Source organism: Typopeltis vanoorti, chromosome 13 (genome assembly GCF_054136105.1).
Source record: "Typopeltis vanoorti isolate ZY-2024b chromosome 13, IOZ_Tvanoo_1.0, whole genome shotgun sequence".
Lineage (NCBI taxonomy): Eukaryota > Metazoa > Arthropoda > Arachnida > Uropygi > Thelyphonidae > Typopeltis > Typopeltis vanoorti.
Genome location: NC_143561.1, coordinates 41,065,632 through 41,080,556, shown reverse-complemented (window position 1 = coordinate 41,080,556; position 14,925 = coordinate 41,065,632). Strand labels below are relative to the sequence as shown.

Below are 14,925 nucleotides of genomic sequence, written 5' to 3'. Positions count from 1 at the left end.
GATTAAACTAAATTTATTATGTTCTAGAAACAAGTTTGCTAGGTTTGGTGATAAAGGAGATCCCATTGCTGTTCCATCTTCTTGCTTGTAAATTTGACCTTTCCAAATGAAGTAACCTGATGCAATAACAAACTTGAATAATTCAACTATATCAGACGGAAATTTTTGAGTTAGTAATTCTATTGTTTCTTTATGTTTATGAAGAGGGAGACAATGTCGAAGCTGATTAACAAGTCAGTTTTTGATAGTTGAATGTCTTTAATTTTTGTGTGAAACTCAGTAGAATTTTTGATTGAAGAGACTGAGTGGCCTATGTGAGGGCAGAGAAGGTTAGATAAGAATCTTGATAACTTGTAAGTTGGACTGCTGATACAGTCTACGATGGGTCTAAGTGGAACATTAGTTTTGTGTAGCTTAGGTAAGCCATAAATTCTAGGCGGTCTTGCATGATTTTTTTCTTCAGTAGAGTTATTCTTTCATATTCATTCTTTCTTTTACTTGTAGCATGATAAAATTCTTTTGAGTTGTCTTTAACTTGCATGGTAAAGTGATATTATATACTTTTAATATGTTCAACATTGACTTTTTTTTCTTCATCTATACCTTTAGAAGCAGATGTTGAAGACAGTGAAGACTATGATATCACCTCAAATAAATATACTCATCCTTCACAAAATGTTAATGATGCAAAGCAGGCTGTTGGAACAACTTGCATAGATATGAGTGAAAACTCTTCTTGTAATGATGTAGTACCTCCCACTCTTCATGGAGGAACTGAAGAAAATTTGATATCTAGTGATCTTGGTGAAGAGCATTTGGACCTTATATCTACTCCTTCTGAAGAAAATAATATCAGACTTTGTGTACAAATGGAAACTATGAGTGTTTATGATAAAACTAATAATACAAATGAACTTGAGGGATCTCCTGTGGAAAACTGCATTGAATCTTCCAGTGATAATCTATTTATTTCCAATTCCAACGATTGTCAGGTTAGTGCAACTTCCAACATTGCTAATGGTGATGAGAAGCCAAATAGCGAAAAACTTGAGAGTTTAGTGCAGCTATCTTCAAAAGAAGATTGGATTAGGACATCTCTGACTAAATTAAATCCTTATTCTCAGTCACCGTCCAGTGCATGTTCTGTGATATCTTGTTTGAATATGTTTACAGCACCAGAACTGTTAGTGGGTAGCAATAAATTTGGCTGTGAAAATTGCACTCAGTTGAAGAAGGGACAAGATCAGAATATCAGTAGTGGTAGGTATTCAAATTTTTCATAATTTAATCTCCTTTCTTATTTTGTAATGCTAATGTTGCATGTATGAAATGTTTAAATGTTTTCAGCAACTAATGCCTATGTGTCAAAATAAACTAAAATAATAACTTTTTCAAAAAAATTGTTTCTTGGTGTGAAGAAAAGGAGGAGAGTGATATATAAAGTGTATGTATCACTCTCCTCTTGTAGTGCAGCTGTTGGTATACTCACTTAAATTGAGTACTGGCACATTCAATTTAATTTACTTTATGAATAAACATAACAGGCAGCAAAAACGGAAATTGGTTATTGAGTAAAATACAAGAAAACACATTTATGAAAATCTTTAAAATCGAAGAATATACTGATGGTCCATTAGGATATGTGTATTAAAGTTAGAAGTTAATAAGGTATTAATTTGTAAAGTAGTTAGTTAAACATTGGTTTATTTTTGTATGCTGCGAGCAAGATATTTTGTAATGTTATGAACTTTATTTTTATCTTTAACAAAAAATAAATTTTTTTTTTTTAAATTAGATATTAGCAGTTAATTATAACTTTGTGTGAGCTATCAAAAGTTTTGCAATGTTGGTGCTGTTTGTATGTTGACAAACGTTCTTTACAAAATGTGGTCAATTACAAGCAAAGTGAAAGTTGCCACTGTCATGTTGTATAAATAATTAAATGGACTTGAAGAATTGTTATAAATTCTAGCTGTTTTATTATAAAATTATAATTGAACTTTTTTGCACCGTGAAGAAAGAACTTTGTCGTTTCAAGCCCAACATTGGAAGTAATGGCAGCACATGATGGAAGTTGCTCATTTTCATTTCTGAGCATGTGCAGAAGCAGAAAGAACATTATTGAGCGTTGCTAGGCATTCAGCTGTCCGGGGAGTAGAAACACAGCAGGAGAAAGCTGTGGCATTTCTGTGACATCAGTATATGAAGACTGGACAGAAATTAGAAGAAAAAATCAGACACAGAAGACTGAGAGATGATATCCTTGGTATAAAGAGATAAGTGAAAAGTTTATTGTATTCATTAATTTATATAGGATTTATTTCAGTTGCCAAAAAGGAACTTTATTGCTTGCCAATTCATATAGAAATGGGTTCAGTAAAGTTTATTTTTATTTAGGATTCTCAGTCTGGTAAATGATTTCTAACTGTGGATATTGTTTTAGCTATTTCTTCAAAAGTTTTCATATAGAATGCAAAGTTGTTCTGAAGTCATGAAGCTACTGATAAGATTTTAAGAAGAATGTTGTAACTTTCACGGAGAAAGTTAATTCATTCCAAAGTAGTTTTTAGTGGTTTATTCAGTGGAGCTTACTTTTACTTTCATATTGAAAATGAAGTTATAGAAATGCTTTGGATGAACCCAAGATATATTTTCTTCGGTGTTTTGTGATTTTAAGATTCCAGAAGAATTTTTCTTGTCTTGTGTTGCTATCATAGAGAGCATTTTTGTTTTGTCTTTCTCCTGTAGAAACTCAAAAAGGAATAAAAGTTCTTTAGGAGGCAAGAGACTAAGGCTCTAGACGTTTTTGTCCATATAGGATAATGAATGTTGGTTTATGACTGTAAGGAATTTGTACACATTTAAGTGTTGCTCATGGTGTGAAGCGAAAAATACACTGGTGCTTGCGTAGTTAAGTGTAGTTGATTTGACGATGTATATGTTTGACTTTTTTTTTTTTTTGTAAATTAAAGATTATTTTATTTTGGTTAAAAAAAAAGATGTTTCAAGACTCAATCCGTTAATAGGTTAAATGAGTTTAAAAAGGGTAAGTTTCAGTATTTTCTTTTTATTTTGAATTTAAGAGTTTTATTATTATTATTATTCAGGCTTCCTGGAGTCACATGGAGTCAAAAGACTCATCGTGGGCGGTCCTTCTTAGGAAACACAAAGTCTATCATACCACTCCTTGAACTCATTGGCCGTTCTTGCTCTAACCACTCTCTCAGGCAATGCATTCCACAGTTCAACCACCCTCCACGCGAAGAAACCACTCCTCACCCTCTTGAAGTAAAAAAATAAACACACACACATTACAGTCCTCCAAGCTTTGTGCATTAATTACAGAAATAAAATATTTCATGTGAGAAAAACAAATGTTTGGAATTGATATCAAATTATTTGTTTGTCATGTTGTACCATCATTCTATATTTTGGTTTAACCAATAAGAATACAATTTGGTCGGCTAAATCCCAAATTGCCAGCCCATCCTCGTCCGTTCAGTATCCAAGTAGATACCCAACAGGGTGCACCACGAGAAGGTGAGGATTGGACATTAGGTCAGAAGCCCTGGTCGGTTCTCTGCATTCCTTTAAAGGCTATGTGGAGGTCTCCTCTCAGTTATACAGCTTTGACCCTTAAGCACTTGACCAAAGACTAGAGACTGCAGATATGAGAGTCCTGAGAAAGATTATAGGCGTGAACAGATGGCATCAATGGCAGTATCATATTAAAAACGAGGATATTAGGAAAGAACTTGACATTGTCAGCATCCAGGAATGCGTTAGCAGAGCTAATCTCAGGTGGTATGGTCACTTAAACAGAATGGGCGAGGAAAGATTAGCAAAACAAGTGTTCTCTGCCAGGTTGGCAGGAAAACGACTGAGAGGAAGACCAAGATATAGTTGGATTGATACGGTACAAAGTGCCTTAGACGATAGAAATATAAGATCTGATAATATTGGAGTGTTGACAAGTAACAGACTGATTTGGAGGAAAATTGTAGATAGGAAATTAATAATGATGTAATTTTTTTCATGTAGTACTATCATATCCTGTACACCCCTTGAGGGTACATGGCAGGAATTTGATGATGATGATGATTATTTGTTTGTAAACAAAGCTAAAAGCATTATTACATATCTTCTGATGGAATTTGGAGAAGATAAAGGATTTTCTGACCTATTCCTCCACTTTCCAAATTTCATGGAACTGAACATAAGAGGCAAGCATCATTATTTATTGACAGCTTGAAAAAATTACCTAATTCAATCTTTATTTTTCCTTTCTTGTGGATTGTATTAATTAACTTTCAGTGTTTCAAATAATATTTTTTTAAAAAGTTAATAATAGGAATATGAATGTTTCTGTGGTTTAGTAGTTCTTCAGTTAATTTTCAATATTGAGACCACATGTTTTTAAACATAAAACTGGTTTATAAAATAAACAATATAACTTGCCACTTTCATCATCATAGGTGTCAAAACTTGTATATATGTATAAAAAAAAGACTATAGAATTAATTACACAGCAGATGTTATTAGAACTTCACTATTAGTACGTACAAAGTGACCAGGAAAAAAAAGTGTTGTACTAATTACTATGTATGAGGTGTGACACTTTAATTCCTGGAAGCTGCATAGTATAAAATTAAAGATACCAAGAAGTTATATACTTAGTTTAATCCTTTATCCAAGTGTAAGCAAACAAAGTTTGCGCCTGAAATATAATCTGGACTAGGGCAACTTTTATATAGAAGCTAATGACTTCACATCACTTGCCTTAGTATCCCATAATGCAAAACACATATCCTTACGTGTATGTATAATGCTATGCATTATGGGAAGGGTCACTACCCAGACTGGTTTCGACCTTTGTCGAGGTCTCGTCAGTGGGAGCCATACCCAGGTGTGATGCTAATGTTGAAGTAATGCAGAAGTCATATTTTCATATACAAGTTGCCAAAAGGTGTCACACTTTATTATTAAAATACTCTGGATTAGAGATAGTTGTTGGAAGTTTTTTCACTTGGTTATACTATAAAATTAAAGATACCACAGGCCACATAGTATCGCCCGTGTGGAGATTTGATTGGAGTCATGTGAGTAATCGTCCTTGTACATGTTTTAACTAATGCATGCGTAAACCTCAAGACAATAGAGCCATTTGCTAGTTGGCTATTGCAAAAACAATAGAGATCTGCATGTAAACTTTGGCGTAAAAATGTGTGATCGAAATTTGGAGCAGCATGTTAACATCAAATTTTGTGTCTGAAAATCAGCAAAACTGCTACTGAAACGTTAGAGTTGTTGAAAGTGGCATATGGTGTGGATGTTTTTGAAAAAGTCAGGTTCTTTGAGTAGCATAAGAGATTCAAAGGTGGATGAGAAGATGTGAACAATGACCCTAGAAGTGGGCAACCAAAAACAAAAATGCCAGATACAAATGTGAACAGAGTGCAAGATTTGGTACAGTTTGACAGAAGTGTGTGATTAATGACTGATGAATTGCAAATGAATCGAGAAATGTCCAGGGTAATTTTAACTGAAGAATTGGGTATGCGAAAGATTTTTGAAGTTTGTGCCGCGGATCTTGACGGACAAACAGAAGCAGTGCCGACTTCAAGTTGCGACTTACCTTTCTGAAAATCAGCATGTGTTTCTGAGAGTAATTATGGGTGACAAAACCTGATGCTTCCAGTACAATCCTGAAACAAAATGCCAGAGCATGCAGTGGAAAATCCAGAGTTTGCCACTTCCGAAAAATTGTGCATGTCACGTTTGCAGTTCAAGACCATGCTGGTGTGTTTCTTTGATCACAAGGAGATAATCCATTATGCTATTTAGAGGTGCTGAAAAGATTAAGATTCTGTTCAGAGAAAAAGACCTGAATTGTGGCCTGACAAGTGGGTCATCTATCATGACAATGTGCCAAGCCATAGCGTGCTCATCATGAGAGAGAGTTTCTGGCCAAAAAAGCAATTACCGAATTAGGTCATCTTGCTTATTCACCCAACTTAGCTCCCTATGATTTCTGGCTGTTTCCAAAATTAAAGACTGTGCTAAAAGGATGAAGATTTTCTGACATTGCTGATATCCAGCATAATGTGATAAAGGAACCCATGAGTATTCCAGAAAAGAGCTCCCTGCCTGTTTCCAAAAATGGGAACACAGACTAAATCAGTATATAAATGCACAAGGGAACTACTTCAAAGGTGACAGTGGTCACTAATGTATAGTTCCAAACATAGGTTTTTTACAGATGCATTCTGGGAATTCGATTGTCACACCTCATATACATTGGAACAAATGTTAGTTGTTGCTGTCATCACGTTTTGTGGCAAGATGATGTCTTATCCCAGGTCTGCAGTTAGATTTTTGATAAAAGCAAACAAACTTGGTGTAGGATTTTTTTATTAATTTGTTGGTTTTTATTATATTGTGTGTGGATATGGAGCATGTCTGAAGCTTCTTTAAACTTGTGTTTATTGTATGGAAAGCTAATACTGATTTATGCTGTCTTCCCATCTATCCTACATAGCAAATGCCACAAGAGCAGTGAAATTTGTATAAAATTCTATTTTTTTCATGAGATGATGTGAAGGTTTTGGTGGATTTAAGAATCTTGAGATCTTATACATTGATAAAAAAGCTACTTTAACATTGGTTCTTTCTCTAGTGTATAAGATCTCGAGATTTCTTTTTTGTTTTCTTAATATCACAAAAAAATTACCTTTCCTTGTAATGAAGAAGATAAAATTTCATTGAATTGAAGAAGATAAAAGATTGAGATTTCAGTATACAGAAAACTTACTGCAACTGGAAGATTTTTACATGCCACTTCACAGCACCATCCATTACATAAGATAGGCATGATTTAACATTACGAGATAAAGCCTGCAATATTTTCAATATGTCGGAAAAATGGAGTGAAGAACTGCACTACCTGAGACATACTCTTTTCCTGAATGGGTGCCAACTAAAGATGATTAACAAAATTCTTAATATACCTCTGACAGCTCCTTTACATAAACAAGATTTCAAGAATGCAATTACATTACTTTACATCAAGAATGTCACACACAAATTTGCAACTTTGATTCCTGATTATTAAAGTAGCTTTTTTGCCATTGTAGAAGATCTTGAGATTCTTACATCCACCAAAACTTCCACACGCTCTCATGAAAACAACCAGAGCTTACAAAAATTACTGCTCTTGTGGCATTTCCTATGTAGACCTGATTCAAGGAGGATCTGGGGAGATTCGCCTGTCTGAACATGTAAAATAAATTAAAAAAAGAAGACAGTATAAATCAGGTTAGCCTTCCATACAACAAACACAGGCTACCAAGTAATTTGGCAAGAAATGCCAAATTACTTGGTGGCCAAAAACTGTATTAACAGAATGCCACATGTTGATCATAACTGTTTTACAAGAAAGTTTAAAGAAACTTCAGGCTTAATCCTACACCAAGTGTGGTCTGCTTTAATCAAAAATCTAACAACTGTAGACCTGGGATATGTCATTGTCAAGCCACAGAACGTGGCACAACAACTAGCATTGTTCCAATATATACATAGTAATGAATACAATTTTTTCTGCTCACTTTGCATATCTACTACTAATTAAGAAGTTTTGATAACATCTGTTACATATAATTAATTTTTTATAGTCATTTTTTAAATAAGTTTTGATATTCCTTGAAATGTAAGTGTGATGACTTATGGAACTCGTTCAGTTATATTGTTTATCTTAATAAACCTGTGGTCTCAATACTGAAAATTGATAATATTGTGTTTAGTTTCTGACTTTGAATTGGGGGAAGTAATTGAATATATAAAGGAATTTCCCAACTTACATAAATTTGGACTTATGCAAATTATCCTGAAAGGACACTAGAAAACTGGTAAATTATAAAAATTTTACTTAAACTGCTTGTTTTATTTGCATGCCATCTAATGGTGGCTGTCCAATAATGCATACAGCCCCACATGGTGGATGCTTTCTTCAGTCTAGCTTTCAACGTGGGGATGCTATTTTTAGTGTTAAGTCTGCATAATTTAGTATTTGTGTGCTATGTGTTTTTATTGTTTGTATGGATCCTAATGCCTCATGGTTCATAAAAGTAGAAATGGATGACACATTAGCCTTTTATTGCGAGTTATATGAAGAGAAGAAACAAGCCATCCCATAATACTTTCACACGGAATGTTGAAAGACCAAATTAAACATTTTTTTCTGTTTTCTCATACAATTTATACTGTATTATATTACTTTGCATTAATAATTACATATTGAAATCCAATTTGTGTGTGAATTCTATTAATATATTAAAATCAACTTTAAACGTGTTAATACACTACTGCATACACACACTATAAATGCAAAAGCAATAGGTTGTGATTAATCATTGAAGTTCTTAAATCAAACTTAACTCTTATATAAGCTGGGAGACTGCCTATATATATATATATGTATATATATGCACACACACACATTCACCTTTTAACATACCATTGTACCTTGTGACTTGGGATTGCTACCACTGTCACATTCAAAACACCATGATTACTTTTCCCTAAGTCCAAACAATTGGCCAGAAATCCTATAAAAAAAAGAAAAGAAAGAAAGAAATAACAGCAGTGATCATTTCTCCAACACATTTTATATAAACTATTTATTCTCTGGTTTTATTTAAAAACAAATAATAATTAAATTTTCTCATTAGCATCGGCATGACTGACACTGTGCCTCATCCTGTGGGAGGTCAATTTTTTTTCCTTCCCTCGTCTCTCTTCCCCCTATTTTATTCTTTCCTTGTAGACTTATTGTTATTGATCTATCATATATTAACTGTAATTACAATTTAAGAATTACCCGATTTATTACCATCATCAAATTCTTGATATATATATACCATCAAGAAGTATACAGGATACTGTGATGGTGCTAAATGAAAAGTTTACATTATTACTGAATTCCTACCAACAAGTTTCATCAACTAAATTCATCTGCTATCTTTCAGGACTCCAATACTATCAGATCTTATATTATATTTTATTCTTACCACCATCTTGGCATCAAACACTTCTTTTGCTAACTTTTCTTTTCCTATTCTTTTTAATGACCAAATACCTTAGATTAGCTTTGCTTACGTATTCTTGAATGCTAACAATGTCAGGTCCCTTCCTTGCACCTTGTGGATTGGGTTGTTACCACTGTAATACTTTTCATTTTTAATATGATTCTACCATTGATGCTATCAGTTCTACACTCATTTTTCTCTGAGCTATAATACCCATGGTCTGTTTTATTTCTAATCCAGCTCAAATACATAAGCCAAGAATTGGTTTGAACACCATCTTGTATACCACTGCTTTAGTGTTTGACTTAATTCTCTGTTGTTCTAAAATTTATTAATTTGATTCCCTACCATGCCAGCTTGCCTGTTTCCATCCTCTAAAAATTGTGCTTACATAGCTGAAATATTTTACTTGTTCTATAGGTCCTCCATTCATAAGGACTCCTGAAGACTTGTACAGCATTTACTTAAGAATATTACATTATCAGCAGTTTTGATAATTGGGTGTAATGCTGTTATTGTAGGTAATCTGTGCAGATGATAATCAAAAGATAATCAATTTTAACTCCTGATTTACAACTTAAATACAGACTTGATATAATATCCTTTTTGTACCACATAATTGTAGCATTTTCTCTTGGGCACCTTGTCATATGCCTTTTCCAGATTTGCAAAACTTAAATATAGATTCCTTATTATATTCTCCTGATTTCTCAACTCTTTGTCTTAAAGTGAAACTCTTATCCTGACACCACTTATTTATCTTGAACCCGATGTTCTTCTTGAAGTTATAGTTTTTTGCAGTTTTTCTTACCCTTTTCTTAAGAATGTCTCCTGCTTAGTGTTCTAGGTAAGATTTGTATAAACCTTACCTGGAACACTCAGTATTAAAACTAATTCTTATATTCATTTTTCATTTCCCTTTTTATAGATGATACTATCAGAACTCTATTCCTGTCATGTGGAATTCAACCTTCTGACTAGGCTTTCTGAATTATGCAATGCAGCTAGTTTCAAAAGTTTTATGCCTCAGTATTTTAGTACCTCATTGAATATCATATCCTCTGGCTGCCTTTGCATATTTCAAGTTTTTGATGGCATTTTCTACTTCAGATATTGATATTATACTTCTGATTTCATTCCTTTTGAATATTTTGTACAACTGTTCACTTTTGACTTCATTTAACAATCTTCAAAGTAATTTCTCCAAACATCTAGAATATTGTTGTCTAAGTTTCATGTCACCTCATGTAGTAGTCTTTCCTCCATTTCTATTCTCTTTCAACAGCCTCCAGAACATTTTGCCACCTTCCTGATATTTGTTATGTCTTCTCTTCAAACCCTTCTGATGGCATGTCTTTAGCAACTTTTATACACAGCCTTGCTTTCTTACATTTTTCTCTATATTCTTTTAGAGTACATGCTAACTTTCTACCCTTCTTTTTTTCCATGAGTCCACCATGGAATTGTTGTTTTTCTATCCTTGCAGACAACTGCATCATCTGTTTCTCTCACTGAATCAAAAAATGTTTTCTTAAGAGTCTACCACTGGTCTCCAAAGTTTGATTCTTGTTTTCAAACTCTTATTTTTTTGTAATAAAATTTGTATATTTATATATACAATAAATCTCTGAAAGCTGCTCAACTTGGATTCTTTTTAAAACTTTCTTACATATTTTTTCTATATCCTGCTGAAAATGAAATGATCATTTCCTAATTAATCCTCTGTATGCTAGTCCTGAATTGGCCTGAAGATATCACTTTCAATTAACATCATCAACAAGACTTTTCTTATTTTTTGTATCTTCTCTCCATATAAATTTGCAATTTTTATGTTGAAGTATGGTGTTAGTGATGACTATTCCATGTCCTGAACAGAAATCCAGCAGGCATTTACCATTATTATTAGCTTTATGCTTTTCTCCACATTTTCCCAAAATGTCTCCATGTGCCTCGGATTCATTTATGGTTTTACTGTTTAGATCTTCAACAAGGACCAGATTTTCCCATTTTGAATTGAATACTATATCTACTCCTTCCTCTCGCTGGTCATTATTGTCTGTATATAGAATCTTGTAGTTGTTATTTTTTATGTTGACCCCACACAGGAGGTCACAAGGTCTATATCACAACAGTGTCATGGGTGGGCAAGTGATTAAGAAGTAGGAAAGAATCTATTAACAAAATTCTTGAAAAACTAGGGGGTTGTATTTATTGGGAAAAACAGTACAGAGATGAGTCTTCCAAATAAAGAATCAAATGGACAAGCTGGTTTGATATGTTTGGAGTTGAACTGTTTTGAAGAATTTTACCTTTTTTTTTTTGTTACACATTTTGTTGGGGTGTGGTATTTATCTAATTCTTCTGTCATTTCCATGTGGACAGGTCAGATGATAGATATACTGGAACTCTCTTTTGCTCTACTCTCGAGATCTTATGTGATCTCTCTCTCGAGGACTTCAGAAATTGTATTGTGTAATTCCTTGTGTTATTTTACTGAGTCTTAGGAAACTGGCACTTTATGTGAATTTATTTATAGCAACTTAGTTTTATGGAGTAACTTCAGCTTTTGCTTTAGGGAATACTTTTAGTCACCTCGTTTTTTTTTTTTTGTTATATTTTTGTTTTCAAGCAAATGTTGGCATTGATTTTTGCCTGCTTTAGAAATTGAATGAAATATTTGAAGACTTAGAGTAATCAACTGTATAGATAAGAACAATGTTAACTTTATTAACATTTATTAGTGTTTTGACATCTGTATTGCTGTTATCCTCAGGAGTATCTTGGCATTGGGGGGGTGTTTACACACACACACACACATGCACAATATGCAAATAGTAGAATTTATTTAGGCTTTCATTTGGTCTTTTGACATCATAATATCATCATTCTTTGCATTTGCACTAATTCTCCACAAAGATAAAATACAAATTGTAAGATTTCTTAGGTCTGTTCATACCATCCTTATTAAGTAGCAACACCATAATTGCTGTAATCAGAAAAAAGAAGATCACATGTATCTGTAAATAAGTATAATTCATAAATTAATTAAAAACATAATTTCAATCTCACCCAGAGAGAGAGAGAGTAACAAGTAAGTGTTAATATTGAAACTGTTCTCATTTAGAGCTTAGTCTTGTACAGTTTTTCACTTTTCAACTTGACTCTGAAACATGTAACAATAGTAACTATAATATTTGTTGATTACTTAAGCATCACTTATTTTGGAAAGAATAACTGTTGTGTCCCCCTTTTACTGTCCTATAATTGTTAATTACTCTTACAAGTTTATTTTTATCTTGTTTGTAATGAATTTCTTACTATACATGATATCACCCAAATACAGGGTATCTAAGCTCTTGTTCCCCTTAGTGTCCTAAAACATTTATTTTTTTAGCTGTGCCATTTAGAACATTTAGTTTATGAAAAGAATCAAAACAAGAAGCAATTTCTTAAATATGTTTAGGTGTGAAACAATTATGCAGTTGTGACCTTGAACTAGCAACTTAATTTTTCTTTCCCCCCCCCCCTGTGTGGCTAGATTTGTGCGTTATTACAAGCAGTGTATTGAATGGCAATTTCAGAAAACTGAGTTTTCAATGAGCAAAACTTTATTATACACATAAGCACAATACAATACATTAAAATTCGTTAAAACTTAATTCAATACTAAGCTGAAGCAATACTAACAAAACACAAATGATAGGTTATAAAATTCTATGTGGGAAGGGCAATTATGCCGCCACAAAAGACTCCACACATATGATAAAAGGATATCCTCTCAAATGTTAACATTGACTGAAACTTCTCATCTGTCTGAGCACAATAAATGATACAATGCCTGAATTAAATACAATTAGTTTACACATGTTAACTCATGAGAGTAATAAGGGTTAAACAATCCTATCGCTACAATAGTAACCACATTCAATTCTTCAAAAACAGCTCTCAGACAAAATATAGATGATATGCATAAGTTTCTAGACACATGATTATTTATCTATCAACACTGACAAGCTTATTCTCTTTCTATTCTTAAATGCACTAAAGTCCTAGTTCAACTCTCGTTCAAGTCTTTCAATTGATCGGTAACTGAACTACAATCACAGCTACATTAAAGTTTGAAATAATATAAGATTTTACGATAACGTTTGATAAGGATCTTCTATGCTAGTCTCTGTTCTTACCCGTCTATAATTTCTGAGGACAAATTCTTCTGTAGTGGACCATATCTGAGATTTCTCGGATAAAGGTGGACCTTCACGTCTTCAGCACATCAATCTTCTTCCAAGGAAACACAATGGATCTGTGATTCTGTAGTCGTGAGATTCACTACGCAGGCACCTACTTCTCCACAGATTTTCTTTTCTTTGTCAAGAACATGGTTGATATAACATGCAGTAGTTACCTTTCTTCTCAGCTGTACGCCGTCCCTCCTTTCTATAATAGGGAATTGGGACCGAAATCCTCTGGCGAAAGGAGAGAACTCCTGACCATCACTCAGGAAAACCACATAAGACAACCCATACAAAGACTAGAGAACCAAGAGAGCGGGGGGACGGGGTTTCCTAACCCTTTTATACCATGACCCTACCCGCACCTTCTGCAATTAATCCTCCTCCCCTCGATGTCTGGATACGCTTTCTGTGACCAGTTAGGGTGGAGTTTTTCTGCTGAAAATTCCTGCGGGTCGTGTGCACGCGACTGACTCGTGGCGATGTCCAAAATCTAGAACTTTGACCTTCGACCTTACCTTGTTTCTTGCTAACCCTATGAGTCGCATTTATTAAACTTTGTCAGCTTACCAAAATTTTCTAAGAATTGACATAAATTTATTATCCCTTGTTTCAATTGTTTAACAACGAGCCTTTACATGTAAAATTCTTATGGCCAATATTCTGTAAGTTAATTATTTTATTTTCATCATATTACAACAAATTTTCTTATGTGAGTTAACAAATATTCTCAGTTGTATTTCACACTTAGATGCAAGTATATTTTCCCTTTTTGATTTTTATATAGGTTCCTACTTGTTAAATTGTGATCAAATAAATTCTTTTTAGGAACTTTATTAATCACAAACTTTAACATAACTGAATTCATTTTCAGTGGAACAATAAATATCGGCTAGTTTAAAATAAAGTAGGAATTGTATAACAATCAGCTAACCATGCAAAGCCGCTGCCTCAAATATCAGAAGTTAACACATTACAAAAAATATAATAATTATATTTTATTCTAATGTATTAAACACATTTGAAAAAAATATGACTAATTACTGTAGTAACTAATCATAATCACCTAGCACCAGAATATACATACTTTCGGCATGGATAAATTGAACTTGAACGATAAACCAGCATTTCGATTAAAATTGGGACAATGTAACATAACTTAGAACTTCTTTGAAATGTGAATGACCAATCCTTCCTTTTTCTCTGCAGTTGTTAGCATTTGGGCATTATAAAGAGGATTAGCAAACATTGAACATCCATTCACGCACACGTGATTTGGCTCAGTATGATACTGACACTGAATAATACAATAGATTTAAAGAAAACTTTTTTATCACCAATTATTCATGGCATGAAAGTAATCTATACACAATATAATTTATACACATTATAAATTTTCATCACAAAATTAATAAAAAGCAATTAATAATGTGATATTATTTATTTAAAAGATAATTGCCCATTTATTCTAATTTATAGATATATTTAATTTCTTTATAACCCTAGTGAAGAAAATCAAACATTTCATTGTAATATTTTATTCTTAATAACTGAATTAATTTTTCGATTTATTAAATTTTAGATTTATTTTAAATTTTAATCAGATAAAT

At 33.1% G+C, this 14,925-nt stretch overlaps 1 protein-coding gene across 1 annotated transcript in view; it reads left to right on the top strand.

The window, feature by feature from the left end:
* Usp16-45 (ubiquitin specific protease 16/45) overlaps positions 1–14,925 on the top strand; it is a 279,308-nt gene that overhangs the window by 222,416 nt on the left and 41,967 nt on the right. The window contains exon 16 of the mRNA XM_090402847.1: positions 610–1,260. Within this exon, the coding sequence (XP_090258973.1) occupies positions 610–1,260 (651 nt within the window). The remainder of the gene's footprint in view (positions 1–609; positions 1,261–14,925) is intronic.